General features: G+C 36.8%; 1 protein-coding gene across 1 annotated transcript in view; it reads right to left on the bottom strand.

Moving 5' to 3' along the window:
- LOC121389797 (neuralized-like protein 4) overlaps positions 1-27,399 on the bottom strand; it is a 45,009-nt gene that overhangs the window by 14,939 nt on the left and 2,671 nt on the right. The window contains exons 3-19 of the mRNA XM_041521447.1: positions 26,380-26,533; positions 24,181-24,482; positions 23,355-23,478; positions 22,600-22,688; positions 21,307-21,580; positions 20,348-20,435; positions 18,159-18,426; positions 17,483-17,645; positions 15,909-16,151; positions 13,069-13,137; positions 8,541-8,619; positions 7,765-7,943; positions 6,097-6,231; positions 5,661-5,800; positions 4,408-4,620; positions 3,131-3,229; positions 260-382 (exon numbers count right to left, since the gene is read on the bottom strand). Of these exons, the coding sequence (XP_041377381.1) occupies positions 260-382; positions 3,131-3,229; positions 4,408-4,620; positions 5,661-5,800; positions 6,097-6,231; positions 7,765-7,943; positions 8,541-8,619; positions 13,069-13,137; positions 15,909-16,151; positions 17,483-17,645; positions 18,159-18,426; positions 20,348-20,435; positions 21,307-21,580; positions 22,600-22,688; positions 23,355-23,478; positions 24,181-24,482; positions 26,380-26,533 (2,742 nt within the window). The remainder of the gene's footprint in view (positions 1-259; positions 383-3,130; positions 3,230-4,407; positions 4,621-5,660; positions 5,801-6,096; positions 6,232-7,764; positions 7,944-8,540; positions 8,620-13,068; positions 13,138-15,908; positions 16,152-17,482; positions 17,646-18,158; positions 18,427-20,347; positions 20,436-21,306; positions 21,581-22,599; positions 22,689-23,354; positions 23,479-24,180; positions 24,483-26,379; positions 26,534-27,399) is intronic.

Consider the following 27,399-nt stretch of genomic DNA (forward strand, 5'->3'; position numbering starts at 1 on the left):
ATGAGTTATGACATCAATCGTCGTAAAACACGAGTTATGACGTCACGCGTATGTAGAAATCGTCTAGCCCTCGGGTCGGACAGATTTATCTAGCCCTAGGGTCGGACAGATTTTTCTAGCACCGTGCAAAAGATGGATAACCCTGTCCAGTGGGCAAGAATTTTTTATATGTTTTACAAAAATAAATAATTAAAAAACGTTTTCATAAGTTATTGGGGACTGTATCTATATCCCTAAAACCAGTGTGTCTAGTATGTACCTGGTGTCCACTGCTGTCATCGGTGGGCAGCGATCTCGGGGTGCCTGGACTGTCGCACGCTGCACTACTGATAATACTGACCGTCTCCACCGCGCCGTACAAGTCTATCACAGCAAACACATTCTGAAGACAGACAAAATAAAACTCACATTAGATACACGTATTAGATAACATAAAACAACATCACTCACTGCCACTGCAAGCCTTTACATTACGACCAATTTGGTCGCAGAAGCAAACTAAAACATTTATACGTTTTCCCCCCTTCCCCCTGGGCAACTGAACCAAAGTTGATATAAACAGATCACCAATAGTCATGCTAGGGTATAGTTTGGGCAAAATAGTCGCTGTATACCACTAAACTTCACCTTGTTAAGTGCATAAGCGAAATCTACTTTGCCTTTGATTTCATAGAAATAAAAATCATTACATGATCGAAAACATGATCACCACGAAAACAGACAGCAAACATGTTTTCACCAAACGACTGAAGTCAACCCTCTCGGCAATTTTAGTTTTTGAATTATGGACCATTGCCATAATTCAATTATTTTTACAAATATCAATAATAAATGGAGTATGGAGGTTATGAAGATGGTTGAATAAAGTACATTTAGGGACAAATCAAATAATTTTTGTTCAGGTAATACATTGTTAGACCATTAAATAGGTCAATGGTCTGTGACAATATGCCTTTAAAGAAAATTCTCTTCTTAAAGGAATGCTAAAGCAAGGCTTTTGGACTGGTGTGCATATTCAACGATACATAATGCACATTATTGCTTAATATCAACAAGTATAATCGTATAGTTAATTAATAAAACGCTTAAATGTGACGGCTATTATATATAAGGGGCGCAGCCATTTTGTACCATCCCAGTGAATGTTATTATACTATCAAGTCATTTATGTTGTTTTACAAGTCAGGTTGATGAAAGCGAAGTGCCTTGTCGTAAATTAGAGCATTTGTTTACACTGTGCATAATAGAGAAGTTGGACCTGAGCTGACGTCACTTCGCCTCAAGCTATACCACCGGACATCACAAAAACGAAACAAAATGGCTGCCCCCAGTTAGCAGGAATAATCACGTTTTTTTTATTAATTCTAAAATTACGCGTTTTTCATTTGTTAAAGTGTCAGCATGTGTTGGTGGTCCGGGTATGCATCTTTCCAACATATAAGGCTCTTGTTGGAGTTTAGTCTACCTTTAACCATTTAAGGAGTTTAACACTATTAACTACTCAGTTGCTCCCCATACAAAAATTCCTAAATATATTACATGTACTTGCAATGTTACGACTATGAGGCACTCCTCGTAAAGGTATGAAAAAGAAGAAGCGAACAGTCAAGTAAATCAAAACAAACCCAATCTATACGACAGGAATATTTGCTTAATAATGACTCAGGACATTAGCACATTTCAAACTCTGGCTATGTACTTTCTACTGTATGGTTATCATGACACCTGGTTGTGTGTGTCTGTCTGTCTGTGTGTGTGTGTCTCTGTCTGTGTCTCTGTCTGTCTGTGTGTGTGTGTCTCTCTGTCTGTGTGTGTGTGTGTGTCTCTCTCTCTCTGTCTGTCTGTGTTTGTGTGTGTGTGACTCTGTCTGTCTGTCTGTGTGTGTGTGTCTCTGTCTGTCTGTGTGTGTATCTCTGTCTGTGTGTGTGTGTGTCTCTGTCTGTCTGTGTGTGTGTCTCTGTCTGTGTGTGTGTGTCTCTCTGTCTGTGTGTGTATGTGTCTCTGTCTGTCTGCGTGTCTGTCTGTCTGCATGTCTCTGTCTGTCTGTGTGTCTGTCTCTGTGTGTGTGTGTGCGTGTGTTGTGTGCATGTGAATGTGTGTGTGTGTCTGTGTACAATGTATGTATGTGTGTGAGTATGTCTATGTGTGTGTGCATGCGTATACATGTGTGTGTATGTATGAGTGTGTGTGTGTGTCTGTTTCTGTTTGTGTGTGTGTGTGTCTGTTTCTGTTTGTGCGTGTGTGTGTCTGTTTCTGTTTGTGCGTGTGTGTGTCTGTTTCTGTTTGTGTCTCTCGTGCGTGCATGCATGTATATGTGAGCAAGAGAGACAAAGAGACAGAGAGAGATAGATACACACACAAAGATGGAGAGACAGACAGACACTAAGTCGGAGATATAGAGAAAACCCACTGCCACAAAGCAGCAAGGTATCTTTTACACGCTCTATCCCCAAAACAGAGACAGAGAGAGAGAGAGAGATAGATACACACACAAAGATGGAGAGACAGACAGACCCTAAGTCAGAGATATAGAGAAAACCCACTGCCACAAAGCAGCAAGGTATCTTTTACACGCTCTATCCCCAAAACAGAGAGAGAGAAAGAGAGAGAGAGAGAGAGAGAGAGAGAGAGAGAGAGAGAGAGAGAGAGAGAGAGAGAGAGAGAGAGAGAGAGAGAGAAACACACACAAAGATGGAGAGACAGACAGACACTAAGTCGGAGATATAGAGAAAACCCACTGCCACAAAGCAGCAAGGTATCTTTTACACGCTCTATCCCCAAAACAGAGACAGAAAGAGAGAGAGAGAGAGAGAGATACACACACAAAGATGGAGAGACAGACAGACACTAAGTCGGAGATATAGAGAAAACCCACTGCCACAAAGCAGCAAGGTATCTTTTACATGCTCTATCCCCAAAACAGAGACAGAGAGAGATAGATACACACACAAAGATGGAGAGACAGACAGACACTAAGTCGGAGATATAGAGAAAACCCACTGCCACAAAGCAGCAAGGTATCTTTTACATGCTCTAGCCCCAAAACAGGACAGGATCTTATGTGTTTCATGGTTCTGAATGAAGAATGACTGACAATATAAGCTTTAAGATAAAAATAACAGTTACGAACCTTTGGAATATTAGAAGCAGCAATTCCAAGATCTTCTCCGTTAAGATAAATATGCATCGTACCATCAGAACATCTCCGCAGTCCAACACGATTACCAATCTATAGTCAAAATTAGTATTTCTATTAGACACAATACTGGGGGCTCATTTGTGATGTGGTCGATTGCACATGGTCTTTTTCCAATCATCTTTTAACTATGACCATGTTCACACTGCCAGCATTTATCGAGTTAAAAAAATTATTCAACGCCTTAAAATGCTTTAGCAGTGCAGCCATAGAGCTCTTAAAATGAAGCAAAACCTTTTAAACCGAACAATGAAACTATTTTGATTATTTTTCAGTGAAAATGCCTCAATTTTGCTTTGCTGTGTGTGAATGCTTAAAAGACTCGATCAAACAGAATAATCAATAAACAATTTGGGACCATCCATAAGAAAGAAGGAAATATTTTATTTAACGACGCACTCAACACATTTTATTTACGGTTATATGGCGCCAGACATATGATTAAGAACCACACAGATATCGAGAGAGAGAAAACCTGATGTCGCAACTTCATGGGCTACTCTTGTCAATTAGCAGACAGGGATCTTTTATATGAACCATCCCACAGACAAGATAGTACATTCCACGGCCTTTGTTACACAGTCATGGTGCACTGGCTAGAACGAGAAATAGCCCGTGACCATCCATAAAGTATGTATTGTCAAAATCAAGAATTTTCTACCCCTTCCCCCCCCCCCATGTACACCTTTGATCATTATCTTCCTCCCTCAAGTATGGGCGTACATTGTTCTTTCACAGTGAAATGTACATTGGGATACAATCAAGAGCTAGGCATATGTATTCCATCAGCGAGAGGGGTGGGACGTAGCCTAGTGGTAAAGCGCTTGCTCGATGTGCGGTCGGCATGGGATCGATCCCCGTTGGTCGGCTCATTGGGCTATTTCTCGTTCCAGCCAGTGCACCACGACTGGTATATCAAAGGCTGTGGTATTTACTACCCTGTCTGTGGGATGGTGCATATAAAAGATCCCTTGCTGCTAATCCATCAGTGAACCCCCTCCCCCATACTAACTTCTTAGGTAATGCTCAAATCCCCCTCCACCCCCAGGGTGTACCATATTTTATGGATGGTCCCTATGTACATTTACACATTTTTTAAATAAATGTTTATGTCCCCAAGTGAAAGTGATGAAAGGAAAACAATTTCAGAGTTACTGTAAGAAATGTTCTGTTATAACCGAAAAAGAGATCAACTGAAATGACGATAATACCTCCAATCTCTCCAACGAAGGGGCGTAATTCTCCTTGATGGTGACTCCGCACTTCTTGACCTCTGACCCGGACACGATCCACGTGATCTTGGAGGTGAGTTCCTCCGCGAGGGAAGGGACCTGGGAGACGGGGGTGCAGTCCGATATCGCCATCGTCGTCAGGCCGATGTGCATGGAGCCCGACCACTGCTTCGATATCTGCTCCACCTTCACCTGCAACATGTGAAGGTAAGGAATGTTTGTTTACTAATGCTGTGTTTAGGTGAGCTCGGAAAATTTATATTTCCGAATTGTAAACTTTTAATTACAACTTGATTGTATTCAGGTGCGCTTATAAGAATGTAAGTACCAGTTCCCTCAAAATAGCCAACAACAATAAATCTCATTCACAAATTTAGCTGTTTTCACTAATTATTAAAAAAAAAAATCTTTAAAAAATCCCAATACAAACTTTTATAAAGAATTTTGCTACACCTCCAATTAAATTTGATAGTATTTTGCTATTTTATCAACTTGAATGTTTGAAATTTTTTGTCATTTTCCCCGATTGAATGGCATGAAAAAGTATTAACATGATCTCCCACTATTTGTGCACTGATTGATTGTATTCGATGGAATATTTAAGGTGAATGCTTTATTTTTCTCATCTAAACAGAAATCAGAGGAACATTTTCTTCACCAATTTTGTTGTAAATTCAAACGGTGAATATCTCTTGGTTAGCCTTTCTCTTCAGAGTTTACATTTCAGAAGGGACGGGACGTAGCCAGTGGTAAAAGTGCCCGCCTGATGTGTGGTCAATCTAAGATCGATTCCTGTTGGTGGGCCCATTGGGCTATTACATGTGCCAGCCAGTGCACCATGACTGGTATATATATCAATTGCCATGGTATGTGCTATCCTGTCTATGGGATGGTGCATATAAAAGATCCTTTGCTACTGTTGAAAAAATGTAGCGAGTTTCCTTTCTAAGACTATATGTCCAAATTACCATGTTTGCCATCTAACAATAGCCGATGATTAATAAATCAATGTGCTCTAGTGGTGTGGTTAAACAAAACAAACTTTAACATGTCAGAAATACGAGCTCTGGAGCATGACAGATGCTAATTTCAAGTTGGAAGATGTCGAAACGGTGTTTATGAACACGGTTAAACACAGGCTGTCAGCATAGCACCGAGCTGTTTCCCATTCCGAATGGTATGCTACAATACATTGTACAACTGAAACTTTTTTGACAAGACTTTTTACTCACCTCAAATAACTCATCGTGCTTCAAAGGCTCCGAACTGAACACCACTCCATGGTTAAAGTTTCGGATACGAGACGCTGAGCTCCCGTTATTCTTTATCACAATGTTTTTGCCACAGCAGTTACTGAAGCGATGGGTCACCTCTGGAAAAAAACAAAAACACATTCATTAGTACTAACATCAGGCGAAATAAACTATCGATCTCCCTGAATTCAACACAAACAACCGATGACTGAAGAAGATCAGTAGTTTTATTATATATTCCTGCCCAAGATTCAATGAAAGATTACAGCTATTTGATTGGCTGTGTGGATTTTCGAACCAGTCCATGAATAATTTTCAGAGGCCACAATGTTTTACTTTTTAAGATGTTATAAAAAATTATTTTAAAACCACAACATATAACTGGATTAACCTGATCAAACCTGAAACTACGTACCTGAATTGCCGGGTGATGACAGTGAAAACTCTGTTTCCCCTGTAAGGAGGTGATTGTCGGAAGGCAGCAGGCTGGATCCACCAGTAATAGTGACCTGGGCACACTGCCCGTACAGGTCTATCACAGCATACACATCTAGAATAGTGACAAATATAACAGTAATAGTGACAAATATATAACAGTAATAGTGACAAATATAACAGAAATAGTGACACATATAACAGTAATAGTGACAAATATAAGAGTAATAGTGAGCTGGGCACACTGCCCATACAGGTCTATCACAGCATACACGTCTAGAATAGTGACAAATATAACAGTAATAGTGACACATATAACAGTAATAGTGACACGTACAACAGTAATAGTGACACATATAACAGTAATAGTGACAAATATAAGAGTAATAGTGAGCTGGGCACACTGCCCGTACAGATCTATCACAGCATACATGTCTAGAATAGTGACAAATATAACAGTAATAGTGACACATATAACAGTAATAGTGACAAATATAAGAGTAATAGTGACCTGGGCACACTGGTCGTACAGATCTATCACAGCATACAGCATAGAATACAAACACAAAATCAGACAATACGAACAAACGACCAAACAAACGACAAACAAACAAACAAAACAAACAAACAAATGAATGTTTAATGACACCCCAGCACATAAATACACATCAGCTATTGGGTGTCAAACAAAGGTAAGTATATGAATAAGATTGTTTACATTAATATATATAAACTATACAGTCTAACATTTATTATTTAATATGCATACATGTAGATCAAAAACCTTCATATTTATGTAAAGAAAGGCAAGGGTACACATTTAAAAATGAATGCTAAAGGTATTTTATAAAAGTTGGAAGCATAACAAATACATGTATACCCTGATGAACAAGAGTACCAGTGAGGTATGCCATCAGAAGTTCGATGGAAAACCATATGATGTTAAAAATATAGACAAATTATTTGATTTATTTGTATCACAGTGATCTAGTAATTGTATGTGACACACCATCATTCCAAGTTGTTCCTACATATGAGGTTTGATGATCCTGTATGCAAGATATGGTCTGGACAAGGATTTACTGTTATGTGCAGTAGACTGAAAAGTAGGTCACAGTGACTTAGTAATAGCATATGATAAACTGCCATCCCAAGTTGTTCCTACATGTGAGGTTTGATGGTCATGTATGCATCTGTATACAAGATATGATCTGGACAAGGATTTACTGTTATGTGCAGTAGACAGTGAAAAGTAGGTCACAGTGACCTAGTAAATCTTTTTACAAAGTTGTTCGAACTGGATCCAGAATGTTGGAAAATCACTTTTATTATACGCCCGTCTATGATGGGTCTTATTATGGTATGGTACGGTATTGTCCGTCCGTCAACTTTTTCTTGTCAGGACCATATCTTACGTACAGATATATACAGAATCATCAAACCGCTCATGTAGGAACAACATGGGATTGTGATGAGAAAGCAGAATAGCGCATCGTTATATTAACTTCTCTACCTCATCATCTGACCTACCTGGTGGGATATCCGTACACGCTACCCCCTGGTCCTCCCCACTGAAGAAGTAGTGTAGCGTTCCGTCAGAACATCGCATCATTCTATTAACTTCTCTACCCCATAACTTCTGACCTACCTGGTGGGATATCCGTACACGCTACCCCCTGGTCCTCCCCATTGAGGAAGTAGTGTAGCGTTCCGTCAGAACATCGCATCATTCCGATTCGAGTGCCGACCGTGACGGTGTCCAGATCTAGCGGGTATGCGATGCGGATGGTTGATATCGCACACCCATCCTTCATAATCGCGGATCCACTGAGAAACAGAATAAATGCATGAATTAATGTTTAACTACACCCAGGAACATTTATTGCTATTGAGAATGGGGGGGGAGGGGATTTAGTTCAGTCAGCTGACTGTTTGCTTGAGGATATGTAATAAATAGAATACTACACTCTAGTCCATTAGATACCATTTATATTTATATTATTTTATTTTTTATGAGATTTAGTTGAAGTGTGTGACATCAAACTACATTAATTTGTGCTAATCGCGATGACGTCATATTACCGGAGAGGCGACTTCAGAACTCTTATTTACTAAAATATTGAAATAAAATGTTATTTTAGAAGTGTTATAGAATAAAAAGAATTCACTACTTGTGATTTTCAATATGTAAAATATCAACCTTGTCTATGTAAAATATCAACCTTGTCAATTGGTAAATTGTAAACTGGTATTTGTCTCAGCAGAGCCTCGACAAATGCAGACCAACATAGACTCGGTTGATATTTTCCATATTAAAAAAACACTCATGACGAATCCTCTAAATCTACATGTATCTTATGATTATTTCCTCTTTGAAATAGGGCTGTTTGAATAAGACAAAAATGTAAGAGGTAAGACAATCACCTGAGCATCCATGTGGAATAGTTGATGTCTGTCATCGTGTGTGTGAATTCGAGATCTTCGGGTTTTATCAGCGTCACACCTGTAACAAACATCACTATTTACTACAAATTAATTAGCTGAACATATACGTGTGTGTGTGTGTGTGTGTGTGCATGCACACAAACACACACACACACACACACACGTACATGCCTCAATAGCTCAAAATGTATCATGGCAAGTCTGCAAAGTTGCGGGCAATTCAGTGCCATAGGTTCGAGTCCCAGCAACGGCACAGGATAATTTGTGAGGCCAGAAAGGATTTAATTATCCCCTGCGCCAGTGCGTTGATATCTATGTAACAGTCAACCTCGACATACATACAATATATAGATATTCATACATCAATACATACTAGCCAGTGCCACTTCTGCCCACTGTTTCATGTACGTAAGAGGTATCGACCGCGTAGATTGTAGGCCCCATGCATGTAGTTGAGTTAAAGAGCATCCTTTTTTATGGATGCCTCGATAGCTCAAAATGTATAGTGGCAAGTCTGCAAAGTTGCGGGCAATTTGGTGCCATATCTTCGAGTCCCAGCAAAGGCATGGGACAATTTGTGAGGCCATAAAGGATTTAATTATCACCTGCGCCAGTGTGTTGATATCTATGTATGTAAGACAGTCAACCTCAACATACATACAATATATAGATATTCATACATCAATACATACATACATACATCAAGACATCAATACATACATACATCAATACATCAATACATACATACATACATACATATATACATCAATACATACATACATCAATACATACATACATACATAAATACATATATATATATATATATGCACCATCCCACAGACAGGACGGCACATATCTTTTATGAACCAGTCATGGTGCACTGGCTGGAACGAGAAATAACCCAATGGGTCCACAGAAGTGGGATGAATCCTAGACCGACCATGCATCAAGCGAGCGTTTTGCCACTGGGCTACGTCTTGCCCCTTTTTTGGATAAATGCACAACATGCAGTTTGCTTCTACAGCTACTGATTGGCTGACTTAAAATGATGTTCGATTGGTTGTTCACTGAAGCTGGAATTTTAGTTTCATTCATTTAATATTTCCATTCATTAGCCAAATAACACAATATATATATATATATATATATATATATATATATATATATATATATATATATATATATATATATGTGCAAAATGGTATATTTCATAAGCAGTGTTTTTAACAATATAATTTTTTTTTAATGATTTTGTCATGCAATCACATATGTATTACAGGGCTTAAACTTAAGAAATTGTCTCCCACAGTAATTTTTAAAAGAACTGCCATGGGTGAAACGTCCACCCGATGGCAATTTTGAGCCTGCCTATTAAAGTGACATTTGCAGCAAATAAACATGACTGAAAGGTTATTTTGTTGTATGTAGACATTTCAAAATATACAAATGTTAAATATTGGCAGATAATAATAATGTACACCGGGTGTATATATTTTGCCATTGTTGAGGAGTTTTACCGATGGCACAAAAGTCCCATCTGTGATGCTCTCTACCTATGGCTATTTATATCTCAATGGCGGCAATTACTGTCGGTGCCGCCGTTAAGTTCGAGCCCTGTACTATTTTCAGGGCTACCTCTGGTACTCGCCAATTGCGAATTTCAAAAACAATTGGCGAATTTTATTTTAATTTGGCGAAATAATTACATGAAATAATTTATATTTTGTTAGAAAATATCTGGGTTTCTGCCATTTTTGAAGTTTAGTAGATAATTTGGCGAAATTTTCTGCTAACCCAGATCTAGCCCTGCTATTTTATATTGTCAATGTTTGGCTGTAAAAAGGAATGCCATTACACCATGACATCACTTTTATTAGGTCGACTCATGTAATGTGTGAAACGCAAATTAAATAATATTAGTACGTTTTTTTCAAGACTACAGCAGGCCTATGAACATTAAAAACATGCGTAAAACAATGATACGTTGGTTAGTAACATAAAAACAAATTCATGTCACCCATTTCTTTTTCAGTGTTAACTCTTTACAATAACCCCTGTTGACTGTGGTTGCATTCAGCACACACACTGTAAATATTCAATTCTATAGCACCATACCCAAACATTTCTTTCTGGCTAAAACCCTGTACATTATATGATAATAAGACTAAGGAATAAGGTAAAATAACATTATGCATTATAATTCAAGTGCTGAACATGGATGTCAAATTATGCCATTGCATTCCACACATTCGACTTTAGCTTTGCCTTTATGTAGACATAAAAAATATAATTAAATGAGAGTGCTATTCCTTGCATGGGTACTCGAATCCTGTGAACGGACTCGAGTCTTGCTAGACTCGACCCTTCACTGAGTACTCGCAGAGACCCTAGTACTAATAAAAAAGATGCACACAAATTAATACAAATAGCTTCTCTCCTAAAAAGACCATACCCACAGAAATGTGAACATATATGATTACAGTAAGAATAAAAAATAATAATAATAAAAAATCATTATAAATAATAAAAACCAAGACCTAATTCATCAATAAATTTAACATAAAAAATGAAATGTTTGCTGAATCCAAGATTTAAATAGATTTATATTTTATTTTAAAACATCTATTCAAAGTCTTTAATTAAAAAAATTTGCACCCTACATTAATAACAATTAATGCCAAAAGTTATGAAAATGTTATACATGTATAGTACATCTTCAAAATGTCTGCAACTACCCAGATAAGAAAAAAAGAGAGTAAAAATCTAACTGTCAGATTTATTTGCAACTTAACTTCTGTTTTATATTTATAAATATGTATATATATTCATTATGTCATTACGTTTCAATGAAGAAAATACTTACAAAATATCATAACTTGTTACAAAATGGCCGACTATTTAAACTGACCCAACCCCCCAAACCGCCTCCCCACTTTTGTTCAAATATGTGCCTCATAAAACAGTAGGCCTACTTGCTAACGACAACTTGAGTATACTTTTCTACCAGTCTAGAAAACCATATTAACATATAATAACTGATTTAACCCCTTATCTGCCAAGACACAATACTCAACAAGTATCCATCCACAAGTATTTCCATGTAATTTACTAACATGGCATTAACTGTTTATGTTCCAAGACATAACATAATTCACACACCAATTTATATAAATTTATGTAATCATATTAATATGGAATTAACCCGTTATCTGCCAAGGCACAACATTCATACAGCAATTTATATAAATTTATGTAATCATATTAATATGGAATTAACCCATTATCTGCCAAGGCACAACATTCACACAGCAAATTATATAATCATAATTACTATGGAGTTAACCCTTTATCTGCCAAGGCACACATATCTGCAATGCAATACAATATTGAAATTTCTACCCTAAAAACACAACATATCGAGCAATTCATTATGACAATAACAACATTCTAAAGACGTAGATCTGCATTAGATTAACCTTTTGCATGCTGTAAACGTAAATGTAATTAGTAGTACAGGTGACAAAGAGATTCATGCAAGTTACAGAGGTGGTGACCAAATTCTGTGACGGACTCATGACAGAAAACCCATTAGTTACATTTTGTTATGTTGACCAACATCAAAGAAACGATTCAATGTTTAATGACTGCTAGTAACAATTAGTAATGAGTTCTCAGGGAAGTGATGGGGAGCATGAGTGTTACCTCCCCTTAAACGACAGGTCTGCGGTGGGGCAGGTGCTAGCACTTACCGCTAAATAACAGATGTTGGCAGGGCTAACTCTGGCACTTGCCAAATTCGCTAATTGCAAATTTTTAAAACAGCTGGCAAATTTTATTTTCATTTGGCAAAATAATTTTATGTAATATTAACCGACATTCTTAAAGAAAATAACTGTTAATTTCTGCAATTTTTGAAGTTTAATGGACAATTTGGCAAACTATTTTGCTCACCCAGAGCTAGCCCTGGATGTTGGAGTTAAGGCTGGAATGAATGAATGAATGAATGTTTAATGACACCCCAGCACAAAAATACACATCGGCTATTGGGTATCACAATAATAAGGTTGAAAAATTTAATAGCTGTTATATGAAATCCAACCAGTGCATCGCAACTGGTCAAAGGACATGGTGTGTGCTTTCCTGTCTGTGGGAAAGTGCATATGAAAGATCCCTTGCTGCATTAGGAAAAAGTGTTGTGGGTTTTCTCTGATGACTATGTGTCAGAATTACCAAATGTTTAACATCCAATAGCCGATGATTAATTAATCAATGAGCTCCAGTGGTGTCGTTAAACAAAACAAACTTTATAAAATCTATCAGTCACAATAAAATAGTGTGCATGTAAGTTACAAAATGGAATTTTAGCATTCAGACATATATGAGGGAGGTAAAACCAACAGCCTTATTTTCGATTTGTGGACAGATGCCAAATTATCAGGTTAAAATATGCATGACAAAAAAAACCCGACATAGGATTTGGACAACATTAGTTTTAAACCACACATACCAACTCTAAAACCTGGGCTCTTGCGTGATGGCCGCTTTTGGGGGCAATTCACTGATGACCCCATCTGACCTAAAGTTTCAAAGAGAAATGGGGTAAGGAACAGTCAGACAATGTGTCACGGTCATATACTTCAAAAAGAGTTTTCTGAACAAAGCCCTTATTATAGGCAAAGTTAAAATTAAATCTGACTCTCGTAGATAAACTAAAATAAAGCTAAAATTGTTATTTTACTGCATAAATGAAATGTGAAAACACTGGCCCCAAAATTAATAAGAAGTTCTGCTTGCTCCTCAAGAACACCAGATTTGACAGACACCAATGGATATCAAAGTTTATATATACTGCAGACCAGACAAAAATGCAAATCGGGGTATGCTTAATTTAAAATTGGAATAGGTTTACTTAATTACAAAAGATTAATTCTGTGAAATGATAAACAGCATATTTGAATCTAAGTCAGGGCTTCTAGATTATGGTAGCCCTACTCCCATGGCTAGAGATATTATATGTTGGGCTAGTAAATAATTATTATTGCCATGCCAGACGGCTAGTGAAATAAAAGTTGTCAAATGCTGCATGTAAGTCTATTTTGTAAATATCCTACTCCATCCCACCCCCAATTTTAGTGTTTTTAAGTTCTATATCCCTCTTTAGGCGACATATCTGATTATTACTATTAGTAAAATTGTATAACTTAAAGTAGGGCTAGTGAATTTTTAATTATGGCTAGTAAATGTTTAAAATAACTGATTCAATGGCTAGTGGATTTTATAAAAATTCTACAAGCCCTGCTCACTATGAGTTAACACACTTCTTACAAGCAAAAACATTAATGTGATATCTGAAATTCATGGTTTTTTGTGTGTTTAGTATACCGGTATATAACCTAACTGGAGAGATTATTCAGTGACAATTAGTTTTTTCCATAACAAATACTAATGTAAATGTAAATGTAAATGTAATAGCAAAGTTGCCTTGGAAACAGACAGGTCTCTGAAAATTGAGTTAACAATAGTTTTGTTTGCATGTCGCTCGCACAATCAACTTTCGTGTGACCAACTTTTTACTGCGAAATTAAATTTTAGGACATAATTTGTAAGGTCTTAATGGGTTACACAAAAGTAATTGGGTTACCTGAAATATTCTTGCATAACCTGTAAATGGGTTACACAATTTTAAGATATAATTTATTGCATTTCAACTCCATTTACTGCAATGGGAAGGTGCAGACATATTTGAAGATTCCAGAACCTAGCACAAATTCAACATTAGGAAAGGAATTTTTTTTTTTTTTTTTAAATTAACATAAATTTAAATTATTCTCCTACCTTTAATTACTGTTAAGACTTCCCCCACATTTTGTACAGACAGAAATCTTGAGAATTTTTTTTTACATTGACACAGATTCCACATATTAGATGATAACCATGTCACCTGTATCAACTTCGCTGAGATCGAATAGGATTCATGTATTACCCTCGCTCTTGCTCAGGCAATATAAAAATCCTGACACTCATTTCGTAAATTCAGTACGACTCACACGCTAGTGTAATAATTTATTTATTGTCCATATTATTGTTACTTTATGAATAACAAGACCCAACTCAAAATGTTTCAGACACAACTAGAAGGAGATGATGAAATGACGTCATATTTTAAATGCACAGTCTGAGCTAGGACTGGAGAAGCAACATCATGTTAAGATGTCGCTTCGCAAAATTACGTCATTACACTTGTTATTACATGTGTGCTTCATATGATTATTACTAACTCGGTTATGTTGAACCATATGAATAATAAACCTATTTATTCACTATATACAATTATAAGAACACAGTCACAGGGAGATTATAACATATTCAGTGGCAGGAAAAGCAAACTCTCTATTTATCCTATAACTTACTCATAATCATTCATGTCATAAGTTTACCCATTTTATAATCTGTATTATTAACCCTATTAATAATGTGTTGCTGTCAATGGGTCAGTTGTTCGAATGTCAACAAGATCTGTATGCCTGAGCATAACATTTCAATAAGATTTAGTAAAAGTGTGTGACATCATACTACATCAGTGCTAAACATAATGAGGTAATATTACCAATGGAAGCGACTTTAGAATTGTAATTGACTAAATATCAAGAATGTTATTTTACAAGTGTTATAGAACAAGAATGTTATTTTACAAGTGTTATAGAATCAAAATGTTATTTTACAAAGTATTATAGATGAATAGAATTCGCTACTCATTTTTTATCCACATGTAAAATGTAAAATATGAATGTCGCCTGGTTAATCGAAATGGAAGGTGCTTCAGAACTATAATTTACTAAAAAACAAATTGAAATGTTATTCTATAACTATTATAGGATAAATAGAATCCACTACTCGTGTTTTTCAACATGTAAAATATCAACCTCGTCTGGTTAATTGACATTTGTCTCAGCAGTCTCGACAAATACCGATTAACATAGACTCGGGTTGATATTTGTCTCGGCAGAGTCTCGACAAATACCGATTAACATAGACTCGGGTTGATATTTGTCTCGGCAGAGTCTCGACAAATACCGATTAACATAGACTCGGGTTGATATTTTCCACATTAAAAACCAGGGCTAGCTCTGGGTACAAAGAACATTTCGCCAATTACCTCTTAAACTTAAATTTTGTAAAAATATTTTTTGCAAAATATCAATTATTACATGAAATGATTTCGCCAAATTGAAATAAAATTTGCAAATAGCGAATATGGCGAGTGTTAGAGCTAGCCCTGAAAACCCCTTGTGACAAATCCTCTATATATAAAATCATAGCCGTCGCCCAATACCCCACGACACGCACCTGCTTCTATGGACCCAGACCATCGTTCCACCATCCTCTCAATGACAACCTCAAACAGCTCGTGATCTCTCAGCGGTCGGCTACTGACGATGATGGCATCGTTGAAGTCCCCGTTGGCGTTGGGACGAACTGCCGTCTTGCCGTTGTTAAGGATGGTGGCGTTGTTGCCGTGCAGTTGATGGAATCGCAGGTCGTCGGTTTCGGTGAAAACACTCGACTCCATTTCTGGAGAGCTCAGGAAGTCTGCGAGAAATAAAGAGAGAATTTTGCGTAAATTAAATGAATTGTTTATCATAAACATTAAGGACAGGTGTTGAACATCCATAGGTGCAACTATAAACCAAGTTTCACTGACCTATGATTATTGGTTTGTGAGAAACGGATCTAAATATGAAAAAACAATGTTAAACTTTAACGCAAAAGTTGACATCATCGCTGCCGGAAAAGTAATGCCTGTATCTCGCCTTGTTACATCATAAAGGTGAAACAAACAGGAATTTTTTTTTTTCAGGGATAGAAATTAAAAATATTTCTATTGGCATGGGATACTAGAAAAGTCCTAAAAAGTTCCCATTACAAAATATCATTAGCCACTCCCCAACACCTTGTTGGTTAGAACCACAGACTGACCAACTGGTTTATGTATGTAAAATTTGTGGGCTATCCTGAGACCACAAAATGTACAAAACAAATTTTATTACATAAATTACAGATCTGCCAACTTTAAAAATCATTAAATAAAGAAAAAAAGAAAAAAAGAAAAACAACATTTAAACACACCTAAATGCCCAGGGGACTATAGTCCGTTCCACAGGGAATGCCTTTTTTCAAACTATGAAATTTATTGTAAGTTATTTATTTCTTAGCCGATTGATTTGTAAATTGCACGCAAGAACAGTATTTTTGTGTTGTTTCCAAAACACTTTTACTTTTCTTCTTACGTGAAACCAAACTGAAATTATTTACAAAAAACAGTTTTATAGAAAGATGGGACGGACTAAAGGATCATTTCAACTGTACTGGTCTCCTGTTACCAAGGATGTTAATACATGTAGCACACCCACCAATTAACACCAAAGTGACAGACGAGTTAACAGTTTGTTTGCAAATGCATGCCAACATTTTCTAGCCACCTTGACAGTCTTGTCACTCTAAACAACCACCTTGACAGTCTTGTCACTCTAAACAGCCACCTTGACAGTCTTGTCACTCTAAACAAAGGAAGGAAGGAATTTAGCCCTGAATCACTCTGGGTGGAAGATGGTTGTGCATTGTAAACCAAGCATGAAGTCCAGTGGCTCAACCACTGAGGCTGATCAGTTTATTCAATGACCACCCCTGAGGTACTTATGTCTTAAAGCTGAACCTTCTCGGCTAACCCAATAGATTTTTTTTTTTGGAGGTTTCCTCCAAGACTATTTTAAAGAACTATCAAACTTCTGACATCCAATAGCTGACGACAAATAAATCAAGGTGCTCTAGTCATGTTGTTCAACAAAAACAAACTTTAGTTTCCTTAATGTATTACTTCAGGACAAAACAGGTACAAATCATAAAGATATTAGACTAATTACCTGACTGGCTAACAATGGTCGCCTGAGCTGCCTGTCCGTATAAATCAATAACACCGTACACGTTGTCCGGGACGTTTGATGCAGCCACGCCCTGGTCTATACCATTCACTGAAAAATGGACCGTTCCGTCTGGCTTCCTCACCACACCTACACGATCTCCCACCTATAAAAAACCCCCTCTAACATGAGATAGTGATAGTGATGAGAGAAAGAGAGAGAGAGAGAGAGAGAGAGAGAGAGAGAGAGAGAGAGAGAGAGAGAGAGAGAGAGAGAGAGAGATAGCGAGAGAGAGAGCGAGAGAGAGAGAGAGAGAGAGAGAGAGAGAGAGAGAGAGAGAGAGAGAGAGAGAGAGAGAGAGAGAGAGAGAGAGAGAGAGAAATCAACTAGCCCTCCAACTCGGGTAGTGAATGGTAGTGAATTCTTGGTCTGGGCTAGTTGAAATTATTAACTGTATAGGGCACTAGCCAAAGATTCTGTGAGGACTAGTGACTTTCTCAAACATTTGTTGAACACTGGAGAAAGTGATACACACAGAGAGACACACACACACAGACACACACACAGAAAGAGAGAGACATAGACACAGGCAGAGCAAGGGTGGAGGAAACTCACAGTCACTACTACTCCTAAACACAAACACCTCTAATGACCTCTTATGAAGCACAACTCTTCTCACCTTCAACCGATCGAGATTCTGTCCATAATCGTCTATGACGGTGGTCCCGTTATGCATGACGCCGTTTCCAGTCATCATCCACGTGCCGGACCGGATGTTCGTCATCGTAGATGGGAAGTCGAGATCCCCAGGAGAATGTGTTGTCAATCCGATCTCTATTGAACCCGCCCACTTGTCCACCATTTTGTCAAGTCGCACCTCAAACACCTCGCTGGGCCGAAGAGTTCGGCTGGTGAGGACAACTCCATTGTTGAAATCATCAAGCGCACTGCAACACAGAAGATTAAGTGTGGAAAGGAAAGGAATGTTTTATAACACCTCAGCACATTTTAAACTACAATTATTTAGTTTTTGGGGCGGGTTGTAACCCAGTGGTAAAGCGCTCACTTGATGTGCTGTCGGACTGGGATCAATTCCTGTCTGTGGGCTCATTGAGCTACTATTGGAAAAATATAGCAGGTTTCCTCTCTTAGACTATACGTCAAAATTATCAAATTTTCTTTAACATTTGTTGAACACTTCAAGATCATGCTTAAACACTGATGATGCTTTTAATTGTAAGTAATTTAATACAATTTTCTTATTTATATTTGTAGAAAAAATTATTTGGTCTTGCGTCCATGTACAGTCTGGTGCCAAAGTAAACGAGAGTACCAGTGAGGTACATGATACGCCCGTCAGGAGTTTGATGAAAAACCATAGATATTAATGAATATAATACGAGTATGATTCAATTCTAATTATGTGAAATGTTTGCAATGGCAGGGCTTCTAGATTTATTTTTTTAATCCACTAGCCATGGGATCAGTGATTTTAAAAATTTACTAGCCACGATTAAAAATTCACTAGCCCTACTTTACTTTAAGTTAATACAATTTTACTACATAATAGTAATAATCTGATATGTCACCTAAAGAGGGAGACAGAGTTTAACATTGGGGTTTGGGGTGGGGCCAGGCTATTCATATTTACAAAATAGACATAAATGCAACATTTGACCGGGAAAAAATCACTAGTCGTCGGGCATGGCAGTAGTACTTATTTATTAGCCCAACATTGAATATCACTAGCCATGGGAATGGGGCTACCATAATCTAGAAGCCCTGGCAATGGGATGGATGAACAGTTTGTTTTGGACCAACAGTGACCTAGTATGTGACACACAACCATCCCAAGTTGTTCCTACACGTGAGGTTTGATGGTCCTGTATGCAAGATATGATCCCGACAAGGATTTACTGTTATGTGCAGTAGACTGTGAAAAGTAGGTCACATTGACCTAATAATAGTTAGTGACACACCGCCATCCCAAGTTGTTCCTACAAGTGAGGTTTGATGGTCCTGTATGCATCTGTATGCAAGATATGATCCTGACAAGGATTTACTGTTATGTGCAGTAGACTGTGAAAAGTAAGTCACATTGACCTAGTAATAGTTAGTGACACACCGCCATCCCAAGTTGTTCCTACAAGTGAGATTTGATGATCCTGTATGCAAGATATGGTCCGGACAAAACAAAGTTAACAGACAGATGTATGGACGGATATACGGACAACACCATACCATAATACCACCCATCATAGATGGGCGTATAAAAAATGGACCGACAATGTCTTGACGTCTCTCATGTGAATTTCTTTTTTTGGAAATTGCATCTGGTCCAAAATGTTAAGGCAACTTCAACTTCTCACTACCGTACTACTACTAACTCGGCAACTTGAGCCAACGTTTGAAGAAGAAAACATTCATTTAGTCGGCTATATTAGGGCCTACAGGTGTACATACGTGTGTCTTTTACCATATTAATGTTAAATGTGGACCGAGTTGAAACTAGCCTTTTGATGAAAATGATGTAGTGGAACCATTTCCAGATCTCCTGATTTCCTGGGATAATGAGTTTACAGAGATCGAGATAACGAGGTCCGACTGTATAGATCTTTTTAATTTATAATGTCCATATATTGTGGGGGTGGACTTTCTTTCTGTATTTTAAATATTGCTTTTAGGATTTTTTTTAAGAACAGGACTAGTATTGATATTGTTATTAGTATTTTGTGTGTACATTTCACATTCATATATTTATTTATAAACATTGGATCTGTTATGTAAAGTTATTGTATTAACTGTATGATTATGAATTTTTTTTAAAAGTTAAATAAAAACAATATATATATTAATGTTAAATCTCACTTTGGTCTGTGGGCCGTCCTCTGACCATTGATGACCGAAGCGTGAGCGCCACACTGTGGGTTAAACATCAGCTTCTCACTCTCATCTTCTGTAAACAAGAAAATAAAGTAAAAAAAACTGTATCCACAATCATAACAGACATAAAAATAATATATATATATATATATAGAATACTGAACGAGCTTGCCTGTCATACCATTTTTATGAAATGAGTTAACACTGTTCACGATTTTCATAAAAATGGTATGACAGGTAAGCTAGTTTAGTATTTTATTTAATACAAACCAACTGCAAACAAGCCGCAATGCAGAAGTCAGCAGATGTCGATACCCACTACGTTATTTTCTACGAATTGGGTCAGCAAGTGATCTACGTCACACTCACATCACGTCAATATTACACTAGTTAGACATGGAGTAACTGGTATGACATGAGCAATATCTTACACCGGTGTGTAATAAATATATATATTCAAGTACAGTAAAATACTCTAATAACGAACCAGAAGGGACCGTCACCATGATAGTTTGTTATTGCAGTAGTTCGTTGTACACATTTGCATTAGTCGGTCATTAATATATAGGGAGCTAAAACGGGAATGTACGATCCGTTCATTCTAAGCATGCTCGTTATATGTGTACTTTACTGTAATACTTTTATATTCATAAACATTACAATGAATGATATTTCAACCGATTTAACCAATGAATTATATAATTTATGTAATGAGTGATTTCCTTTTAACTATTTTGAATTAATGGATTATCAAGAATTATGACCACTGACAAGTAAGTGATATGTATGAATCCTGCCAACGGACGAGGGTGACAGTGGGAGAGGGTGAGGGGTCAGGTTTAGATAAAACTTAAAAATATATATATATAAAACTGAACCAAACATCAAGTATACGGCTAAAGCAATTTGCTATATGAGAAAACCAATCAAATAAAAACCTTTACCGAAAGCTAACTCGTCTTCAGAAACACCCTGAAAATGTCTCAAGGCCACATCTGCAGTTATCGCCCTCGTTTCCGGGAATGGTGCCGACAGTTCGTTCGGATACGACGGATCCTGCCTGTCGATGATCGTGACCTTGACAGCCATTCCGTAGAGGTCGACCACGCCCCAGACCTGAGTGGGGGTCGTAGTGGACGCCACTCCTTGGTCAAGACCGTTGATGTAGTAGTGAAGACAACCTCCTGCTTTCCTGATCAACCCAATGCGGTCTCCCTCCTGTTAACAGGAAAATATTATCTAGCGACCATCCTGCTAAATTTAGGAATATATAATTATCATGCCAATCTGGTGTCCATCCTATTACTATTAGATAGAGCAACACAGAAACAACCACATCCCATCTAATGACGTCACATTCATACAATTTGTATGTAATTTCTATGGTGTTTAGAGTCTAGACTCTAAAAGTGTCATACGTAGGGTCTCCACAAGTACTCGAGTATGGACAGAGTCTAGCAAGACTTGAGTCCGTTCACAGGTTTCGAGTATCTGTGCAAAGAAGAGCTCTCTCATTTTACTTAATTAAAAAATGTACGTTCTTTTGCCATATGCTTGCAGCCGGTTACATTATAGGGCTATGAGACTGTGGAATGCAATACAATGACATACTTTGGCATCAATGGTCAGTGCTGGAATTATGATGCATATATACTTTATTCCTTAATCTCATTATCATTTAGTGTAAGTGTCCAATAAGTAAGTGTCCAATATTTTGGTCCTATTCATATGCACAGAAACTGGTGTTTGTAGTAGTTCAAAATTAATGTTATGCAGAAACAAATATATCCAGTAGAATCTCATTGGGTCGAACTCGGTAGGGTCGAATATACCACAACACTCGAACCAAAAACGAAGTCATGAGTTCCACTTACTGTATGTAAACCGAATGATTAGGTTGAACTACCCGATGGGTCGAACACTTTCTCAAGCACCAACGGGGTTCAAACCAACAGAATTCAACTGTATATACTTCAAAAACTAGTCACTGGTGTTAGAAAATAATCTATATTGACCAGGGCTAGCTCTGGGTAAGCAAAACAATTCGCCAAATTGTCTATTAAACATTAAAAATTGCCGAAATTGTTCGTTATTTTGTAAAAAATGTCAATTATTACATGAAATTATTTCAACAAACTAAAATAAAATTCGCCAACTGCTTTCAAAATTTGCAATTGGCGAATTTGGCGAGTGCCAGAGCTAGCCTGTTGACCATCATTAACTCCAGTAAGACTGACCGTCAACTCGTCCAGATTAAAATGTCCGTACTCGCGCCGCGTGCCTTTCCCGTTGGTGAGAATACCACACCCACTCATCATTATCGTTCCTGCAAGATACATTATTATCCAATTAAAACTTTCTGGTCGACTTCAAGATTAATAATGAAAGTAGGGACACATTTCTTTAGTAGATTTAGGGGTTTTGCCTAAGAGGATACGTTTGGGTAAAATTACAGCAGAGCTAGTTCTGGGTGATCAAAATGTTTTGACAAATTATCTATTAAACTTCAAAAATTGCAGAAATTACCAGTTACTTTCTAAAAAATGTCATTTTTTACATGAAATTATTTCGCCAAAAAAAAAAAAAAATGCCAACTACTTTCAAAATTCGCAACTGGCAAATTTGGAGAGTGCCAGAGCTAGCCTTGAAATTACATACCCTAAAATTTTGGAAATTGAAACTTCTGTTTAAAATTTGAAATAAAGTGCCCAATTTCAGAATATTTGAAACTCGTAATCACTTAGTAGGGGCACCTATGGTCTTTTTTGTTTTTATTATGTACCCTCAAATTTTTTCTGGCAGAAAGCCTAAGATTGTAGAGAAGAAATGCAAAACAGAAATGTGTGTGTGCCGGAATTTAAAAAAAACAATACGAGAAGTAGTTTTTTAAAGTTAATCTACTCTATTTTTTTTTGGGGGGGGGGGGTTGTTGTTGTTTGGGTGTTTTTTTTGGGGGGGGGGCATGTTTTAGGCTTTAGAAAGCTGGTATTACCTGACTGGTGTCCAGATCTCATGTTGGTCATAGTGGCTGGAAACTCGAGGTTCGATGGGTTGTGTGTAGTAATTCCCACCTCGATAGAACCCGACCACTTGTCAACCAACCGGTCAAGGCGAATCTGTAAGCAAATATATTTTACAAACAACTCATGGCACAAAATGAAGATACTTATATGAGATTATAAAGTAGAATTTAAAATAATGCCCCCCAAAGCCAATTCCCAAAAGGATGTGAGGTGGGAAAACCATAGATACAAAATAAATTTTAAAAACCAAGAACTCTACGATATACCGCTAAAGCAATACATCTATGTCCCCTATCAGCCCAATTTTTGTTCGTATCGTCTAAGTTCAAAGGCCAAAACTCTGCAAAAAAATGGGTAAATTACAATGAATAACGACACCACTAGAGCACGTTGATTTATTAAAATGACCATAAATGTCAAACTTGATCTGTTATGTTACATAATAAAGTTATATACAAAATATCAGTTCAGTACATTGAGAGATTACAAAAAAATAATGTCAGTAAAACTCTAAGTGGGACAGATAGATAGAAGAACAAAGACGAAACCTAAAGTCTGCTCCAGTTGGACCAGTAGGGGACCAAAAAAAAAAAGAGAAAAAAAAAGGAGAAAGAATAGCATTTTAATAAATAAATGTCTGTTAAAATCCAAAATCATTGGATAGGATGAAACTATTCTCGACTTTGACATGTGGTAACCTCTGGTAACCTCAACTACTGTTCTCAACTTATTTCCATGAACCGTATGAACATCGTAATACACCTCACAAGACAAAACCAAAGAACAGATTCACACCTCGAACAACTCGTCATCTCTGAGGGGTCTGTTCGTCATGACGACACCATTGTTAAACTCATCCATCGGTCGGCGGCGTTCTGCCGTCCGTCTGTTGTTACTCAGTCTGACCAGCGTCCCGCATGTCTCGTGGAACCGCAGGCGGTCGTTCGAGTTCCCGTCATCGTCAGAGTTAGAGTTACACGCAAGTTCACGACTCGCAGCAAGGTCGTTTGCGATCTGATTGGATAATTCGGCCAGAAATTCATTCGCCAACTCATTTGCGAGCTCGTTGGTCATTAGGTTTGTACTGACTACAGGGACTGGAAGAAAAAAAGAAGTGTTTTGTTAAGAGTTATCTCCCCTGAATATTAATTAATAAGCAGCAACATAAATGCTATTTTCAGTTTCATATAGGTTTGTACTCAATGTAGGTACTGAAAGAAAAAAATATTTAGTTATGAGTTATCTCCCCTGAATAGTAATTAATTAATCGGTAGAAACATGAATGCTACTTTCAAATTCAGGTTTGTTACTGACTGCAGGGACTGAAAGAAACAAGCATTTAGTTACGAGTTATCTCATTAATTAATAAGTGACATTATGAATTTTAATTTAAGTTTTTCACTCTAAATATACATTTGCTTGATGTGCAATCTGCCTGGGATCAATCCCCGTTAGTGTACCCATTGAGCTATTTCTCGTTCCAGCCAGTGCACCACGAAGGGTACATCAAAGGCTGTGGTATGTGCTATCCTGTCTATGGGAAGGTGCATATAAAATATCCCTTGCTGCTAATCGAAAAGAGTAGCCCATGAAGTGGCAACAGCGGGTTTCTCTCTCAATATCTGTGTGGTCCTTAGCCATATGTCTGACTCCATATAACCGTAAATAAAATGTGTTGAGTGTATTGTTAAATAAAACATTTCCTTCCTTCTAAATATACAATCAAATATGTATTAGTATTCACATAAAGAAATATACTGGTTGAAAGAAATAAGAGATCACAGAAAGACGGAACCACAGAACCAACGAAAACCCTCATCCATGATGTCAGGAAGTAAAAGGAACGGACCCTAGTTTTAACCCGTGAAAATTTACACTATGTTTAGTTAATCTACAAACCTGTAACATATTTCGATAAAGTTATAATTGAGTGAAACATGGGTCTGTGACTTTGAAATGGTAAAATACCCTCTAAAAATAGATTAAAACTTGACTCCATAACTGTTACTTCTCAGATGCATGTGTGTTTTTAAAAATATGACAAATGCATTTTATGATATTAAAAACACCATTATGACCAAGAACACTTCAAATGTACGTAAATTGATAATCTAAACCACAGAATCTAAGTAAAGTATGATTTCAGTTATAAAAAAATGGCTATAATAGTAAAAAATATGCCTTGGTATTTAAAAACTAGTGTATGTCACTTTAAACGGCTTACTCACAATCAATCCCATGTAACTGGCATTCAATCTCGCATGACATTTCTTTATATTTTGTAGTATTATACAGACATTATTACGTTTGTAGTGAATTAAATTTGGCAGGGCTAGCTCTGCACATGGAGAAAAATTCATCAAATTATCTCAAAAACTTAAAAAATTGCAAAAACCTGGTTATTTTCTAACAAAATATAAATTTTTAAACAGAATTAAGTCACCAAATTTAAATAAAATTCACCAATTGTTTTTGGCAAGTGTCAGAGCTAACCCTGAGTGTTTCCTTATTTGTTTATAAGTATATATATTAAAAAATGGCCTATTATGACAGGTTAGTGTGGACTGTAACAATTGAAATTTTTTTTTATAGCAAAAACAGGGGTTTTCTGTAAATATAAATGGTTGAATAAAAATTAGTCCATGTTTTTACCAATTCCATCCAAAGATAACCACATACATGTAGAGGGAAGACAACTAGAACTTTTTACCTTCAGTCTTTACAAAAGTTTTAGTAGTCAATTATTTTTGCACTTTTTTTAATATACTTTTTGTTTTAAATTTAGTTCCTTTTTGGGGAAGAATATGCATGTAATAACAATGATACAAAGCTATATAACTGGAATAAAGAAACTTAAAAAAAGCTTTAAATGTTTTAAAGTTTTCCAAATTTGTACACATTAAGTTGTCTTTTTTTTTTTTTTAAACTAAGATTTTGGACATAGCCTCCATTGCTAGAAGTCATTTACTGCAGTTTACTTGCAATATTACAAACCTGATGTCGCCGAGTTCGACTCTCGGCGAGTGCTGTCGACAATCGAAATCTGGGAACACTTGCCATACATATCAATAACTGGGTAGACTCGTGGGGGAATACCTGTTGCAGCACATCCTTGGTCGATGCCATTCACGAAAAAATGCAAAACACCCTGAAAGAGAAACAGTAGAATTAAAGACACATGCTCAACATTCCATTAATATTGTACTACAGCAGGGCTTGTAGAATTTTTATAAAATCCACCAGTCATGGGACCAGTGATTTGAAAAATTTACTAGCCACAATTAAAAATTCACTAGCCCTACTTTAAGTTAATACAATTTTACAAAATAATAATAAAAATCAAATATGTCACCTAAACAGAGAGCTATAGCTTAACCTTCTGACTACTGCAGGCGAGATATCTCGCCCGACGTCATGTCAGTCGATATACTGTACACTGTATACAGTGCATTCCCCAATTCATATTTCCCGCCGTTTTGCACACGACACTCACCGGAAACGGAAATATAATTAAAGAAAAAAGATTTTTTTTCAAAATGGTGGTTTTTGTTTTGATTTTTTCAATTGAAAATACCTTGAAATTTTTAGTTCAAAAAGTGGTTTTCGGCAAGTATTTTCGCTTGACAACAATGGCGGCACGTCGCGGTAATTCTCAGGGATCGATAGCTGATTGTAACAGCTAATTTGATAATAAATTTGATCGTTTTACCAACAACAAAAATTACCAAATATTGCAATATGAATCGTAGTTCGGGTTTTAAAAAAAAATTCTGGTCAGAAAACCACTGTTATCGGGAATAATGGACATAAATACTGGACAGCTGGCCACAAATGCCCGTAAGTAAACGCAACTTTTTCTATTTTTAGCCTAATTTTAATCACCATTAGCCGATCTAAAATAATAAAAATTACAAAAAAAGACACGAAAATAATACTTACCAATTCATATATGAACTTTATTTCATGTATTTATGAAACATTTAAGTGAATATATGTGAGTAAAAATTATAAACT

This window comes from Gigantopelta aegis, chromosome 15 (genome assembly GCF_016097555.1).
Source record: "Gigantopelta aegis isolate Gae_Host chromosome 15, Gae_host_genome, whole genome shotgun sequence".
NCBI classification, from domain to species: domain Eukaryota; kingdom Metazoa; phylum Mollusca; class Gastropoda; order Neomphalida; family Peltospiridae; genus Gigantopelta; species Gigantopelta aegis.